Here is a 16,213-nt window from a genome sequence, read left to right as displayed (position 1 = left end):
TCCTCCCCCATTCCCGATGAACTCTAGAAATAAGGTCACAGTCCAGATCCTTCAGCAGCCCTTAGTGGACTCAGCTCTAACAGAATCACCTCAACTATAAAAACACAACGAAAGAAAAAAGACAAAAACCCACCTGGTTCATTTAGCCACCTCATTTGTTCAGTCAGTCAGATAATCAAAACATATGAATAGATTTAAGTGGTTTCTCAACATAAATATATTTTCAAAGAGCTTTCATATTTGTTTCATAGACATAAACAAAATACATATACTTGGGGTATGGACTATCTGCCCTGGGCTCTTTTGACTTAAAAAAAAAACATAGAAGATACAGGTCTTCTGTGTTCCCATGGTGGCATGAACAAATTCTCTGACCTTGTTTTAAACAATAAATTTGTCTGAAATTTGACATTGGTCTTGGGTTCCAATTATACTGTTGTTGTTTATAAAGAGGCTTTATTGTGAACGTCTCCCTCACCTACAACTATGGTTTCCATGCTTTATTCACCTCTTCTTTTTGACTTCAAGTAAGGTAAGGATGCCAAATTCAAAATTTGCTGAATTTTGTGTTTGTCCCGGATGTCAAATTCTCCTCTTGAATCTCTCCCTTCATGGGGGTTGTTACTGAGGCACTTGGTGGGAAGTGACGTGTCAGCCACTCACTGGTTCTCATGGCTTTGCAATGGAGACAGGGCCTTTCTCTGACTTCATAGTTTTCCATATCCCTTTGCCTGGATACTGACTTCCTCCTCTTAATATTGGCAGGTGACAGATGATGGTCACTTTCACTCTCCTTCCAGGAGGACGCTCCGGAGTTCGATTCCTCGCTGTCACATTCAGTGGTGTCACTATCTTGCTGGATCTGATTCACCCAGTGGAACTGGGAATGGCGCCTGACTCGTCTTTGTTCAAGGTAGGCGCTGACCAAAGCCGCCTCGGAGTCGGTTACTGTGGAAAGTTGGTTCTGCTTTGGTTTCTTCATCACTAGTGAAGAGGCCCAGGACCCTTCTTTATTTTGTCGCTTACAGGAAGTTTCTTTGCTTGCTAACCAACAAAACAGATCAACAAGTAAGGCAATAATAGTACTAACAGTCATTAATAGGCTGCTATAGAAAGGTCAGTGAAGCCTGGAGGTGGTGGTACATGCCTTTAATCCCAGCACTCTGGGACAAAGAGGCCTAGACAAATAGATCTCTATGAGTTCAAGGCTAGCCTAGTCTAAAAGTTGAGTTCTAGGCCAGATAGGGTTACAGAGGGAGATCCTATCTTAAAAAACAAACAAATAAACAAACAAGTCACCTGACCACCCATCACCATTTCTTTTTTTTTTTTTTTTTTTTTTTCACTTTTTCGAGACAGGGTTTCTCTGTGTAGCCTTGGCTATCCTGGAACTCTGTAAACCAGGCTGGCCTCGAACTCAGAAATCCGCCTGCCTCTGCCTCCCGAGTGCTGGGATTAAAGGCGTGCGCCACCGCGCCCGGCACTATACACAGTCTTGAAGGTTGATGACTGTGGGTTTGGTAAACTGTAGGAACTTTTCTAAATGATTGGGCCATGGCTAACAACTTCACATTACCCAGATCCCTCTGTGGGATCACTAGTGTCAAATCACTGCCTTTTGTAACCACTAGCTAAGACTAGCAAACAACTACATTTCCAGTACTGTACCCCATCCTCAGAGGATTGGAGGGGTCACATACATTCTTAATATCACTTTTGGACTTTTGTAAACCCTTACAGATGGGAAAGTCTTCAGAGAAGGACCTTTCCCCTGTTATCTTGAAGTCTCAATGACTCCAGTGTATGTGTGAGAGTGATTTGGGCAGCAGTAAGCCTCCCTCTTCTGTCCATGCTCTTTTCTATGCTGATGCTGGTTTGTACCAGCTCAAAAATACTGATAAATTTTTGGAAATTTTGTGAGATGGCTGAACATCATTACTAAACAAATTACACAAATTTACAATTAAATCAATCTACCAAAAAGGTGATAATTACTTAATGCCCATAATTTCCTAATTATCTTGCTATGGTTTATTATGCTCTCAAAGCTGTTTATCTTGGTGCTGGAAGTACTATTTGAGGATGGGCTATTATTATACATCTGTCTCCAACTCTGTTCCCTGACAATATGTTGCCAGCTCAAAACCATTATTGGAGTGAGCATTTACCTGGAAATCAGCACAATGTAAGGACTTAGTGTATGCTTTCCCTGATTGCTTAGGGCTTAGAAGATGATGGAAAATGTGTTTCTAATGTAAATGTAATTGTCATGCCTGCAGCCTAAATTGTGACTAACAACTCAAAATTAAAAAGTATTATTCCAGTGTTCTGAAGTTATGACTCACTTTAACAAAGAAACTGCATGGACAACTAAGCTGAGTTCCAACATACATCTCTGTGGCGCTTCGTAGCTTTGAAGACGACATTTATGCTGACGCTACACTCGCTCAGTCATCTATAATTATGGGATACCCTAGGAGGGTTTACCAAAAATCACAGAGAGGATTGTGTGTGAAATCAGTAGTCCATTGAGAACTTAACACAAAGAGTGTTGTATACTTCTTTATAAATTGTGGGATAGAGATCTTTCATATCAGTATATTTTATAAACATTGTAGGCACACAAATTTGTCTATCCACAAAGCTTTGTGAAGGCAAGTGCTGAGACATGTGAGCCCTATCGGCCAGGAATTTGTAGTTTCTGGGGCCTCTGTGGGGGATCTGAGCTGCCTACACTCAGGAGGGAAACAGAGCTCATGCAATGGTCTTTGCTGGTGTGATGAGGCCTTAGAACCTCTCTGCTTTTCACTTGTGCTATCTGCTCTCCACACTCAGTGACACAACCGTCTCTCAGAGCCTGACTCCGAGCACCCCGACTCTCACCTTTACCGAGTGAAGCACTGGTCCCGCTGTCTTCGTCCTGTTTGCTCTCAGACATCTGTTTCAGAGATAGAGTAGGATGGACTCGGTCAGCTGTATTGCATTAACATCTAATTATTAAACCATGGCCCAAGGCCCTTCCCTAAGGTCTAACTTTAAACAGCCCTGTTAAATGAGTGCACATGGAGGCCCTGTTGGGGGAACCCAGCTCCACTATCAGTTCAGAAGACGGGGCTTTGATAGCAGACCCTACCAAGATGGTTTAACCAAGCAAAACCGAGCAAAGACACGGGGAAAGTAACACTCAGGGTAATAAAGTTTTCCGATCACTTACACTACAGACCAGTTTCATTTAGAAACAGACTGGGGGTCTGGCAAGATGGGCCGGTGGGTAAAGCCACATGGTGATAAGGATAAGCCTGATGACCAGAGTTTGATCCCTGGGACCCAGGAGTCCCAAGAGTTGTCCTCTGACCTCCATGTGTGTACCTTATGCTCATTGCACAGGCGCATGCTCAGGCACATGTGTAGACACATACACAAGAAGTAAAAAAATATATGATAAAAAATTTAGAAAAAGCCAGGGGGTGGGGGTGGGGGGCGGCACACTCGTTTACTTCCAGCACTTGGGAGGCTGAGATAGTCCAGTCTCTGAATTGAAGGCCAGCCTGATCTACAGAGCTACTTCCAGGATGGCTAGGGCTACATGGAGAAACCCTGTCTCAAACAAACAAACAAACAAACAAAAAACCAAAGCTCTCCACAGTGGTCTTCTGGAGGCTCGGATGGAAGGATCTTGAGTTCAAGGCTAACTTGGGCTACAATACATAAGAAATCCTGTTGTCTATATACAAACAAATTTTGATTGTTTTTCAGCTTTCCTCCAGTAGTACCATAAAGTGCTATCAGTGAGCTTGGTCACCAGGAGAGCTGGGTTTCTTCCGTAGCTCCACCTCCTGCCTTCCCCCATGCTCTGCCCCCCCCAAACTCTGCCTCCCCCCAGGCTCTGCCCCCCACTCCCATCCCCCCTCCCACCCCCACCATCCCCATGCTCTGCCTTCCCCCATGCTCTGTTAGTAATCTCTCCTCATCTCCACATTAGCATTCCATTTTCTGAGTCTGAAAATGATTGCACCAAAAGATATTTACAACTGCATCTGAAATGGTCACACCATAATTTAATTAGCCATTGTCTACTTTTGAATGTTAAGTTCTATGTTACCCTGACATGTAGGAAGCAACAGTATCAGGAATGACTTAAATACTTTTTTCCCCTTCAAAACAAAAAGTTTCACTATGTAGCTGAAGCATGACCTTGACTATGGTATCTTCCTGCTTCAACCTGCTGGGTTCCAGGACTATGGAAGTGCCACCAAGCCTGGCACTCATGAACACATCCGACACTCTTTCTCAGGGAATTCGCTGTCAGGAGGTAATTTCCCACACAAAACCAAACAAACAAACAAACAAAAAAACTACACAGAAAGCTTTGTACACAGAAATACTCGTTATAGTATAATTAAGAATAACATAGAAAAGAAGAGAAATAAAAATAAAGAAGAAAAAAAAAACAAAAAAAAGAATAACATAGAACTTAAATTCAAAAGTAAATTATTATTAATTGAATTATGCTGTGATCATACAAGATGCAGTTGTAAATATCTTAAGTATGTTATAATGTAAGGAAATGTTCATTAGGCTAAAATCAAGATGCAAGTTTATATGTAATAGTATAACCACAAGTTAGCTAAAGACCTGCAAAAACTTCAAGGGAAATATGTATGTAAGAAATGCATATGAAGCAAAGGCTGGCTTTAAATGGTTAAAATAGTGATTTAGTCCTTTTTTCAAATTGTCTATAGTTACAGAATATGATTTGTACAGAAGGTCAAACTTATTTAGATTGAAAGCCTGAATGTGTTGTTAGTTTTGAATTTTTAGCTTTTTGAGACAGGGCCTCATATAGCCCAGCTGATCTGGAACTAACCAAGTAGCCAAAATGACCTTGAACCTCTGGCTCCTCCTGCCTCCACCTCTCAAGTACTGGCATTACACATGTATGCTACCTGGCACAGATTTTAATAGTTCTAGCAGCAAAATCTAAGATCCCTCATTGCTTCTTCTCTGTCTTTAATAGGGTATTTTCTTGCCTTTTTTTTTTTCTTCATAACAGTAACCATTCTCTGAATATCTTGAGACTGAAGGTCTCTTTAAAGATATATATTTTTTAAATGTGCTAGAGCTCTGCACATATTTTAACTCTGACATATACGGAGAGAGTTATTAAAGACTGGATGTGTAAACCTAGAGGTTAATGGTACTTGGTGATGTGATGTTCACAAAATCTGGGCAGTGCCTGTTTCATTTTATCCGTGGTCCTGTAATGCTGTGTTCTGTGGTGTGTACTTTTATAGTTGAAGGGAATAGGTGTTTAAAAGCAGTGTTAGGTTTGTATCATTAGGTTTATAATTGCCACAGAGAGCTTCCACATTAGTTGTCAAATCAAAATATAACCACAAAATCAAAAGAAAAAATTTTGCATTAAAGTAAGTGGAATCGTATGTGATGTGGTTACCACAAGCATTTCATTAACTGTCCTTGTGTGACTTAGTGAGGGAAAGTAGTGGTAGTGGTTCCTCTGAGGGCAGGGCAGAGGAGGGGGCCGTTTCTCCTCTCTCTCTCTCTCTCTCTCTCTCTCTCTCTCTCTCTCTCTCTCTCTCTCTCTTTCTCTCTCCCCCCCCCCTCTCTTTGACCTCTTCAGCTCTGCCATCTCCTTCATGCCAGTCAACACCTTCTAAACTCAATTTCTACTTAGGCAAAAATAAGGATTTCAGATTAATATTGATCCAGCAAAATAAAGCCAGCACTAGCAGTCCTAGCAGATGTTAAACAAGCAGGCTACCTGAACAGGGCAGTTCATTTCTGAAAACAAAAGGAGAGCACACGTCTGTTTTAAAAAGTGACAAATCCAGGGATAATCGGCATGTTGGAGGATAATGACCACCACGTTCCCCCCGTGCACGCGTGTACCGATGCTTTAAGGTCTGTAAATAGAGGCCTACAGTTTCACAGAGAAAAAGAAGAAGTTCAAAGTGAGGGGAAAATTCCATCCTCCACGACCTACTCTCCTATGGTTCTCAGATTTCAAATCTGGGACCCTTCAGGAGAAGCCTGCCAAACAACTGTAGCCGCCACAAGGACACAAAGTGAAAGGCGAAACCTCTAAGATAATTAAGGGTTTAATCAATGCTGAATAGATTGAATTCAACATCTCAAACTATGCTTTGAAGTAAACAAATAGTACAGCAGGAAATCTGGATCCATTTTCCTCCTGTCACTCTTGTCACTAAACACTTGTGTGACATTGGACAAGTCACTTAAATTCCTTTGGCCTTAACAACAACAACAACAACAACAACAACAACAACCCTTGCCTACAGACAGAAGGCTGACCGCCGAGCTCCCCTACAGTCCTTAGCATAGCTCTCTGACTCCAGACTGCTGATATGAACAAGAGAACTGAAGAACAGCTGAAGAGCTAGACCTCTTAGTCTTCAGGATGAAATTCCAGGGATCAAATTCAATTTTTTGTTAATTTTCTAAAGTAGCTTTTCTTGCCAGGCCAAATTCAATATACTTAGCTAGGGAGTCTAAAACACATATGAGCTATCGCTATTCTAATTCTCCTTCTGGCAGAGTGTTTACCTTAAGAAGCATTTAGACTTCAGATAAAACTTCTTGGCCAGGAGGTAGTAGGGGAGAGAAACTTTTTTTATTATTATAATGGAATCTACCTGGCACTGAAATAAACCTCTCTTCTCCATCCAGAGCTGACGGAATACTCAATCTTGCTGACCACTGGCAGAGGTGGGCTCTGGCTGTAATGCTAAATGGTAGGAGTAGCTTGATTAATCACCAGACCAGTATTAATGGCCAGAAAAGGTTCTGTGTCAGCAATTTATAAGAGACTGGTTGCTCATTTATATATTAAGGGCCACAGCCTTGATGATAAAGTGGACTATGACATCCCTAAGCTTCTAGCATTTTCTTTTGTTCATCTGTGACTTTAGCTCTGTTTAGTTTAGTTCTGTACCTTAATTTTATACAGAAAATGTATTGCTGCTTTCTAACTACTCCCCAAATCCTACCTATGCTCTACCAATAACATTTACACCTTTGATTATAGAATTACACGGTTAGGAGAGGGATTTGAAAATCAGTAATCAGTAGAGAGATTTATCTCAGTATTACACAGCATATGAACAGAATGCAAACAATTTAAAACTTCAACTGCAAAATTTTATATTATAGTACAAGACAGAAAATTTTTATACAATAGAAAGTGCTGTAGAGGGATAGAGAGATGGCTCAGTGGTTAAGAGCACTGACTGCTCTTCCAGAGGTGCCGAGTTCAAATCCCAGCAACCACATGGTGGCTCACAACCATCTGTAATGAGATCTGGTGCCCTCTTCTTTTTTTGTTTGTTTGTTTGTTTGTTTGTTTTTCTGAAACAGGGTTTCTCTGTGTAGCCCTGGCTGTCCTGGAACTCACTCTGTAGACCAGGCTGGCCTCGAACTCAGAAATTCACCTGCCTCTGCATCCCAAGTGCTGGGATTAAAGGTGATACCCTCTTCTGAGGTGTCTGAAGACAGTTACAGTGTACTTACATATAATAAATAAATAAATAAATAAATCTATCTTAAAAAAAAAAGAAGAAGAAGAAGTGCTGTACCTCTACAGGAGCAGAGTGGTTTTACTGTTCTCTACCCCTTTCAACAACTTTAGATTCTCTAGCCTGAGATTGCGCCATATTTGTTTGTGTTGTTTTTCAAGACAGGGTTTCTCTATGTAGCCCTGGCTGTCCTAGAACTCACTCTGTAGATCAGGCTGGACCTCAAACTCACAGAGACCAGCCTGCCTCTGCCTGGCCAGTGTCATCAAAGGCGTGGGCCACCAACATGCCTAGGGACTATTTCACTTATTAAACAAAATAAAAACCTTAAAATACATCAAACTACAGATGATGTCGTTAATGAAAGACCCCATAGAGATGTGATTTAGATGGAAAAAGATCCCCTACCCAGACGGAAGCCCGAGAGAAGAAGATGAGGACCAGTATGATGATGAAGTACCAAAGCAGGAAACTCCCTACTGTCCCACAAGAGTCATCCTTCCGGCACTCGGCATCCTGACTGGGCACGGTGAAACTGAGAGGTACGGGAGGGGGGTCCACCTCCCAAAATAAAGACAAAAGGTCTCCCATGATAGTTTCTTGCTTAGAAAATAAAACATGCTCAAAGGGATGAAGGTGACTGGGAACGATTTCCCTCTGTGACCTAGGACAACTTCCCTGGCAACTAATTATGACATAGACTTAAGCAATGGTTGCAGGTGCTGATACATATTCTTAGATGCCTTAGATAGGCGGATTTATCTAAAGGACCTCTAGGACAGTTGATGGTATTTCTCAATATACTTTCTTCTGCGTCCGTGGTTGAAATGTCCCAATCCTTTATTGTCATCTCTTTAAGTGTTCAAGGTTTTGGTTTTCACCAGTCCCTTTCTCTCTTTTTTAATGTGTACCACACCACTGTAAATTAATACACACAGTTCTAGTGCCTTCCAGACCACACTGGGTGTTCCCTAAACTTCAATGTTGACACCTTTGGTCCCATCTTGTATTTGGAGATAAGGCCAGAAAAGAGTATCGAAGAAAGAGAGCAAGATGGCTCAGTAGGTAAAGGCGTTCGATGCCAAGGTGTGCGGCCTGCATTTGATCATTGGGGCCCACGGAGTGGAAGCAGAATACTGACTCCACACCCTCACTGTGGCACATGTGCACCCACACGTAGGCACAAACACACAAAATAAATAAATGTCTCTTTAGAAAATTCCTCAAGAGGTCAAAGACGGTTCAATTAGGCCACGAGGGTGGAGCCTTAATCTTACTGTAGTCTCAAAGAAGATGAAAGGACACCAAGAATTCATCAACACAGGGGAAAGGCCACCAAAGAGCATAAGATGAAGCCATAGACAAGCCAACCCCACCTGTCTCAGAAGAAACCAGCCCTGCTTACATCCTGGTCTCAGACTCCATCTTCCCAAACTCTGTGTGGGAACAAAGTCTGGATTCTCTTTTTAAGTATTGTCTAATTTTTTTTTTTTGAAGGAGGCACCTGGTGTTCTGGGTTATTTGGTTATGATAACTCTAATAATTCATAATGGTAACTATCAACTTCAATGTGGCAAGTGTTTTTAAGCCCGGAAGAAATACACATTACTTTATGGGTTACATTAAGAGGAAGAGAAAGGAGGGGGAGGAGGGAGGGAGAGACAGAGACAGAGACAGAGACACAGCACACCAAGAGCTGGCGAGATGGCTCAGCGGGTAGGAACACTGACTGCTCTGCTCTTCTGAAGGACCTTAGTTCAAATCCCAGCAGTCGCATGGTGGCTCACAACCACCTGTACTGAGATCTGACACCCTCTCCTGGTGTGTCAGAAGACAGCTACAGTATACTTATGTACAATAATAAATCTTTGGGCCTTTTTAGATAGACTTACATGTGGAGAAATGAGAAGCTGTCATTTTTGGGTTTGACTGTATACTGACAGAATTGAACCTGTTCTCTTGGAACAGTTGTCAAGTTGGTTCATCTCCAAATCTATACCCAGATCCAAACATTGTACTAAGACAATATAAACATGATTTAAAAAAAAAAAAAAAACTCACTAAAAACCCATTAGCTCTTTAAGAGCATACACTATGCACTACCACAATGAAACCTCATTTTCTTCTGTTTAATCTTGATATTTAGTTACAATCTTGAGACAATCCTTTTATGGCTAGCTTTGGAACTCCAGAGGCACATGCTCCCTCCTCTGGAGTGCTGGGATTAAAGGTATGTATGTACCAAGGCCTGGCTGGCACACTTCTCTGTAGGAGTGAATTCCCAGGCACTGGCTATGCTGGCCACTAGTTGGCCCAGTGCTGCCACTCCCAAGAAAGCTCTTGCAGAGTTGGACCTGCCTCCTCGGGCTTCCCTGTCCCCACCTGCAGGACACAGGCAAAGCTCTTTAGAGCAATAGCCAGGAAGCCAAGCCCCCATCCCTGCCCATGCTCCACACATGGCGCACTTTAGGAACTTGCACTGGCTACTAAGGTAGACCACTCACCTCCCTGGTGACTCTTTTCTCAGTTCTTTCAAAGAACATTCAGGGCAAAGGTGGGGTTTTGTTCGTTTGTTTGTTTTTAACCTCAAAACCACCAACAACTTCAATAGAACGTTCCAGTTTTTCTTCCTAATGCTGCATCCTCATAAGGTGGATATTTGAGAATTTACACTGGGTCAAAACAACTGAGGGAAAAAACATTTCAAAAGAGGAAAAATGCTTTGTCATTGCTGAGTGTGTCTAACACATCCCGCATGCTTGTATCCTACCAATTAGCCATGTGGCTAAATATAATCTGCTTACAAATGTGAGCCCGTAGAGGGCCCTAAATAAAGCTACAATTAGTAATATCCAAAATTCAGCTTGCTACAGTCATTACTTTTTACTAAGTGTTCAGAATCTGGTCTGGATTTTGCAGCTCAGCCTTTTCCTGCAGCTAAGTAGGAGCCACAAATCCGAGGGCGTTTCCCTGGCAACGATCGCGGTTCCGGTCCCTCTGCCCCACCCTCCTCCCTCTCGCGAGAAGAGACGGCCCGGTTCTTCCGGTAACTGTAGTCCGGCTTGCCCGCCGCCGCCTTAGGCTTGGCTTTGCGCATGTGCAGTAGGGAGTGGCGCGAGTCCACGGCTTCCTGCCGAAGAACATGGTGCGTTTGTTGGGGGGGGGCGGGGGTGTCTTGTGCTTCCTGGACGTGGAGTCCGTGCTGTTCCCCCAGAGTTCCAAACCTAAAGTTGTGCCTGGGGTTCAGCCAGGGGATGGTGTAGCCAGGAATCCTGCCACTTGTAGTGCAAGGGAAGGACACAGGAAGGATAATTATAAAGCGTGTACTGAGGTAGCCAGGGAGGGAAGCTCTCCGACCGGAGTTTTTGCGCGGGGCAGGAAGGCGGGAAAGTTGCTAATCTGGGAAGGAATACGACCCCTGGGAGCTGCCCTGTCAGTGATTGCAGAGCTGAGCCTAGCAAGACAAAGGAGATGACAGTTTTAGTTAACCAAACTGAACGCACGTGTTCCCCACTCTCCCTTGACTCTTCACGTGATAGTACCCGTCCACCCCATGAGAAAAGCTTTAAAATCTCATCACCAAAAGGAGATGCTGGGCCTGTATCACTTCATGGTCAAGGTTAGGGCCTGACACAGTAATGACAAAAATTGATACCTGGAGTCTCTTCATCTAGATATAGTAACTCGAAGCAGAGACAAAAGAACTCTTTGCGAACTTAATAACAAACCATTACATTATGTAGCAAAACATTTTCATTTATTGGAACCATTAGCTTCTCTGAAATAACCTGCAAGTTCCCTGCTGATTTTTCTGTGGTACCTAAGAAGGTATTTCAGGATTGTGTATACTAACATTAAAGTTTCATATACTAATATTAAAGTGGGAAGGGGAAAGTTGGGGAGAAATTTTAAGGAAGAGGAAAAGTCTGGGGTGCGGAGCAGTTACTTTACAACAGACATTTTTGATTTCGTAAGAGTCTTTTTCTTTTAATTTCAGGTTTTGTTTTTTGCCTTTGAATAGATGCAAGGAGAAGTCAGCCCCAGTCCTTCCCTTATTGACAGAACCATCAAGATGAGAAAAGAAACAGAAACTAGGAAAGTGGTTTTAGCATGGGGACTCCTAAATGTATCCATGGCTGGAATGATATATACTGAAATGTAAGTTAATCAGCCCAAAAGTGAAAATTTTAACTACTGTTGGCTGGCACTATGGCTTTTTATATTTGTTTTGGTTTTAAGTATGTGGTTTGTTTGTGGTGGGGGTGTTTTTTAAAAAAAAAAAATAACTGAAAAGCCTTTCTAATCTCTTCAGGACTGGAAAGCTAATTAGTACATATTATAATGTGACATACTGGCCCCTCTGGTATATCGGTAAGTAATTTCCACTGTAATTTAGATTTACTACATATGAAAACTTGCTTATAAATTTAATTCAGCTTAGTATTCGTTCTTTTACTCAGACAAATAATGAATTCTTACTATTTCCCAAAGTCATGAATCTAATAAAGGAACAAGGTAACCCCTTTTATGGAAAGAACATTCTAGTAGGAGGCTGTCCCAGTACTTGGGAGGGAGAAGGAATCAGACATGGAGGTCAGCCTGGCACCTGAGACCACCTCTCTCAACAAACAAAGCTATAAACAATACCGTGATAGGAAGTTAGGAGTCCTACCATGAAAAATAAAGCACAGGAGGGGGTAAGGTTCACCTTTGCCACGCCTGAAAAACCTCCACTTGAGGACCACACCAGATTCATCCTTGGGATATAAAGAGCCCTAGGGGTATATTCTACACACATTTAGATGTATCATGGAGAGCCTGGTGGTGATAGCACACACCTTTAATCACAGCATTCAGGAGGTAGAGGCAGATGTATCTCTGAGTTTAAAGTCAGCCTGGTCTACACAGAGAAAGCCTGTCTTGGGGTGAGGGGGGGTTTCTATCATCCAGGAATAATAGAGAGATGACTCAGAGGTTAAGAGCACTGTGGCTTTTGCACAGGACCAGATTTGGTTCCTGGTACCCCCATGGTGACTCATAACCAACTCCAGTTCCAGGAGATCCAATACATGTAGTCAAAACACTCATACACATAAAAATAACTTTGAGTTTGTTTCTAGTCTTCTTAGAGTGGGTGTGGCAGATGGAAAAGGACGTGATTTGAGATCTTTAGGTGTAAGAATCAGGGCTCACTAGCAAGCTGGGAGTTCTCTAACACTCACTTGGCAACTAAAATGAAAGTAAGAATTGTATTGTGCAGTTATAAGAATTAGTAATAGTTTAAAACTCACTAGTGGGGCTGATGAGATGGCTCAGCGGGTAAGAGCACCCGACTGCTCTTCCAAAGGTCCAGAGTTCAAATCCCAGCAACCACATGGTGGCTCACAACCATCCTTAACAAGATCTGACTCCCTCTTCTGGAGTGTCTGAAGACAGCTACAGTGTACTTACATATAATAAATAAATAAATCTAAAAAAAAATAAAAATTAAAAAAAATAAAACTCACTAGTAAATGCTCCGCATCTACCACTCTGATAAAGTGGTGTCTGGTGTGAGGAAGAAGAAACCAGTTTTTAATTTTTGATGTTAATTTGCTAAAAGTACAAAGCAATTTTTATTCCCCAACCAAAATGAAACTGGGACTGTTTTGCTTCTTAAAATAATAAATTGGAGCTGGAGAGGTGACTTACCCATTACGGCACTTGGTACCAAACATTGTGACCTGAGTTTGATCCCCAAAACTGACATGGTGAAAAAAGAGAACCAACTTAAGACAAGTTGTCCTCTGACCTCTACATGCCCCCAGAAAAGTGAGGAGAATATCTTAATAATAAAGTTGCCGGTTTCTTCTAGAACTTGCCCTTGCATCGCTCTTCAGTCTTAATGCCTTGTTTGATTTTTGGAGATACTTCAAATATACCGTAGCACCAACAAGTCTGGTAGTTAGCCCTGGACAGCAAGCGCTGTTAGGACTGAAACAGGCTGGTAAGTGTTTGGGAGACTTGGGGGGGGGGAGGGGGTAGTCCTTTATCTTAGTTTTCCCTTTTTATAGACTGAGCTAGAAGGCCATCTATTACATAAAGCCAGTTTACAGGAAATTCTGATACAGTTATCATTGTTATTTCTATGAATTGAGTGGAACATCAAATAATATTGTGCAAATATATTTTACTCTTTTAAACATTGTAGAAATAGTAAACAACCAGCTAGTTGTAGTTGTATAATAATGCTTCGTGTAATTTTATAGCCAGATCCTGCAGTTTTTTCTCCTTGGTAGACGGAGGGGGGGGGAGCGGGGGTGGGGATTGAGTTCCTTAATTTTGTTTTTATTTTATATTTTTAAAACTTATCTATATTCTAAAATTTAATTTTTTTATTTATTTGGTGTCTCTGTAGCCTTGGCTGTCCTGGAACTCAATATATATACCGGGCTGGCCTGGCCTCAGATGCACCTGCCTCTGCTTTCCAAGTGTTCTGATTAAAAGCTTGTGCCACTGTGCTGAGCCCTTAAATCTGTTCTCATAATTTTATTTATACTCAAGAGACTGAGGCAGGAAGAGTTTAAGGTCGAGGCTAGCCTGAGTTACGTAACATAACCTAATTTTCAAACTTCTTATTTCAATTTAAATATATATTGATAGCCTTTGACCCCAGCACTTGGGAGGCAGAGACAGGAAGAGTTTGAAGTCAGCCTGAACTACAGAGTGAGTTCATAGAGAAACCCCGTCTACAAAAACAAAAAAGCAAATAAATACTGTGTGGTCATTTATTTTCTTTCCCTTCTAGTTGTGCAGACTACACCTCCCCGTGATTTGGCAACAACCCAAATCTCTCCATCTCCACCTTCCCCTTCGATTCAAGGTCAAAGTGTGTTAAGTTATAGCCCGTCTCGTTCACCCAGTACCAGTCCCAAGTTTGCCACCAGCTGTATGACTGGGTACAGCCCTCAACTGCAAGGCCTGTCCTCAGGAGGCCTGGGCTCTTACAGCCCCGGTGTGACTTACTCGCCTGTCGGTGGCTACAATAAGGTAATGACTCTGTTTGCCTGGTAAAGCTACTTCAGAACTGGGAATTGCACTAAGATCACCCAGTGAGTCCAGACTTTGCATTTACTTGGTGAAGAGACTGAAGGACAGTTGCTTGTCTAAACCACCCATGAAGAGCCAGAAAAGAAAGCCAAGTTTCCTGTCCCTCAGTCAGGAGCTCTTTAACCGTGAACATTTTGGCGATAGTAAAGCATCGTGGTTACCAACTGATTTCAGCAGGCTTGGAGGATAGCATGAGTCCTTGATGCATGGTTTCCCTTTTTAAGCTGTCTGTGTGAAGGCTTCCCTTTCTCTTGTAGAATTTTAACCCTTTCTGTCATGCACATGCTCTGAGCTCAAACCCGGGATCTTATGTGGCTTGCTTCTGCAGTGTGGACACTTGCTGTGTCATGGGTAGAAATCTTTTTTCCTTAGTGACATAAGCGCTGGTCTAATTTTTTTAGGATATCCTTAACAAAATGTGTAGGCTAAAACTTTAGTTCTGGCCAGGCAGTGGTGGCTCACGCCTTTCATCCTAGCACTTGGAAGGCAGAGGCAAATGATATCTTGAGTTCAAGGCCAGCCTGGTCTACAGAGTGAGTTTCAGGACAGCCAGGGCTACACAGAGAAACCCTGTCTTGAAAAAAACCAAAAAAAAAAAAAAAGAAATGTGTAGTTAGAATTCATAACCAACAAGTTAGTGTCACTTTTTTTTTTTAAAGAAAATGATAGGCTTTTTTCTTTTCATTTGAAATATATATATATATATATATATATATATATATATATATATATATATATATATCATATTCTTTCCTTTCCTGAGTATTGCTTTTTAAAATTGTTTTCATAAGAAAAATATATGATCATTATAGAAAATAAGATGGAAGGAAACTGCTTGTACTTGCATCAGGTATGTGTGCCTGGTACCCATGGAGGCTAGAATAAGGCATTGGAGCTGGAGTTACAGGTTGTGAGCTGCCACGTGGGTGCTGGGGATCAAAGCCTGGGTCCTCTGCAAGAACAGCGAGGGTTCTATCTGTTGAGCCATCTCTCCTGCCCTGATTTTCATATTTTTAAGTTGTTTTGTAAATCTGGTAACCTTATCTCAGTCACTAGTCCACCTAAGGAGCTGGTGACAGTGGCACACGTTACTCCAGCACTCCTATGTTGAGACTAAAGAGCCAGAGACTGGCCCATGCCCAACAGCAACAGAAGCCCTGCCTGAAGACAAGAGGAGGGGCCAACTTCACAGGTTGTTCTCTGACACCTGTACCCACATGCATGCATGATAAGTAAGTAAATCCAAAAGGAGAGAGGGAAATTCTTAAACATGAAGAAGCATTTTAAAGCAGTAATATTGATGAACATATACCAAAACAGATCCCCCATCCTTTTCTGACAGAAATATGACACACATTGATGTTTTCACTTAATAGATGGAAGTACATATTTTAAAGGGTTATGTGCTTTGGCCAAATGGTTTCAGTTTGAGAGTCTTCCCTAAAAAAAGCAATAAAGCTGGACGTGGTGGCGCATGCCTTTAATCTCAGCACTCGGGAGGCAGAGGCAGGCGGATTTCTGAGTTCGAAGCCAGCATGGTCTACAGAGTGAGTTCCAGGACAGCCAGGGTT

General features: G+C 42.0%; 2 protein-coding genes across 4 annotated transcripts in view; one reads left to right on the top strand and one right to left on the bottom strand.

Annotated features, from left to right (window-relative positions):
* Positions 1–200: 200 nt before the first annotated feature.
* Ssmem1 (serine rich single-pass membrane protein 1) lies at positions 201–10,444 on the bottom strand. Of its 2 annotated transcripts, none has more exons than XM_021191828.1 (3): positions 7,962–8,213; positions 2,884–2,938; positions 201–1,044 (listed from the first exon to the last, which is right to left on the bottom strand). In XM_021191828.1, exons 1-3 carry the CDS (start codon positions 8,142–8,144, stop codon positions 548–550), a joined length of 735 nt encoding a protein of 244 aa, XP_021047487.1. In that variant the 5' UTR covers positions 8,145–8,213; the 3' UTR covers positions 201–547. The 2 variants fall into 2 exon arrangements, with proteins under 2 accessions (XP_021047487.1, XP_021047488.1); XM_021191829.2 differs by lacking the exon at positions 7,962–8,213 and adding an exon at positions 10,058–10,444 and having other exon boundaries at positions 297–1,044.
* A 130-nt stretch (positions 10,445–10,574) lies between these two features.
* Positions 10,575–16,213, top strand: part of Tmem209 (transmembrane protein 209) — a 28,968-nt gene continuing 23,329 nt past the window's right edge. The window contains exons 1-5 of one of the 2 annotated variants that reach the window (XM_021190152.2): positions 10,575–10,698; positions 11,575–11,711; positions 11,866–11,924; positions 13,408–13,539; positions 14,341–14,582. In XM_021190152.2, coding sequence (XP_021045811.1) covers positions 10,696–10,698; positions 11,575–11,711; positions 11,866–11,924; positions 13,408–13,539; positions 14,341–14,582 — 573 coding nt within the window. In that variant the 5' untranslated portion in view covers positions 10,575–10,695. Of the gene's footprint in view, positions 10,699–11,550; positions 11,712–11,865; positions 11,925–13,407; positions 13,540–14,340; positions 14,583–16,213 lie in introns of both variants that reach the window. The other variant, XM_029535487.1, reaches the window with a different exon arrangement.

Source organism: Mus pahari, chromosome 2, assembly GCF_900095145.1.
Source record: "Mus pahari chromosome 2, PAHARI_EIJ_v1.1, whole genome shotgun sequence".
Classification (NCBI taxonomy): Eukaryota; Metazoa; Chordata; class Mammalia; order Rodentia; family Muridae; genus Mus; species Mus pahari.
The sequence above is the reverse complement of the archived record's forward strand: the minus strand, read 5'-3'. Positions and strand labels throughout refer to the sequence as shown.

What these genes read in the sequence shown, in the direction of transcription:
- Ssmem1 (XM_021191828.1), bottom strand. Translation starts at nt 8,144, where the DNA reads ATGGGAGACCTTTTGTCTTTATTTTGGGAGGTGGACCCCCCTCCCGTA. An exon ending in TCTCTCGGGCTTCCGTCTGG is followed by an intron (nt 2,939 to 7,961) that starts GTAGGGGATCTT and finishes TCTCTGAAACAG; the next exon opens with ATGTCTGAGAGCAAACAGGA. An exon ending in CAGTGCTTCACTCGGTAAAG is followed by an intron (nt 1,045 to 2,883) that starts GTGAGAGTCGGG and finishes TTTGTTGGTTAG; the next exon opens with CAAGCAAAGAAACTTCCTGT.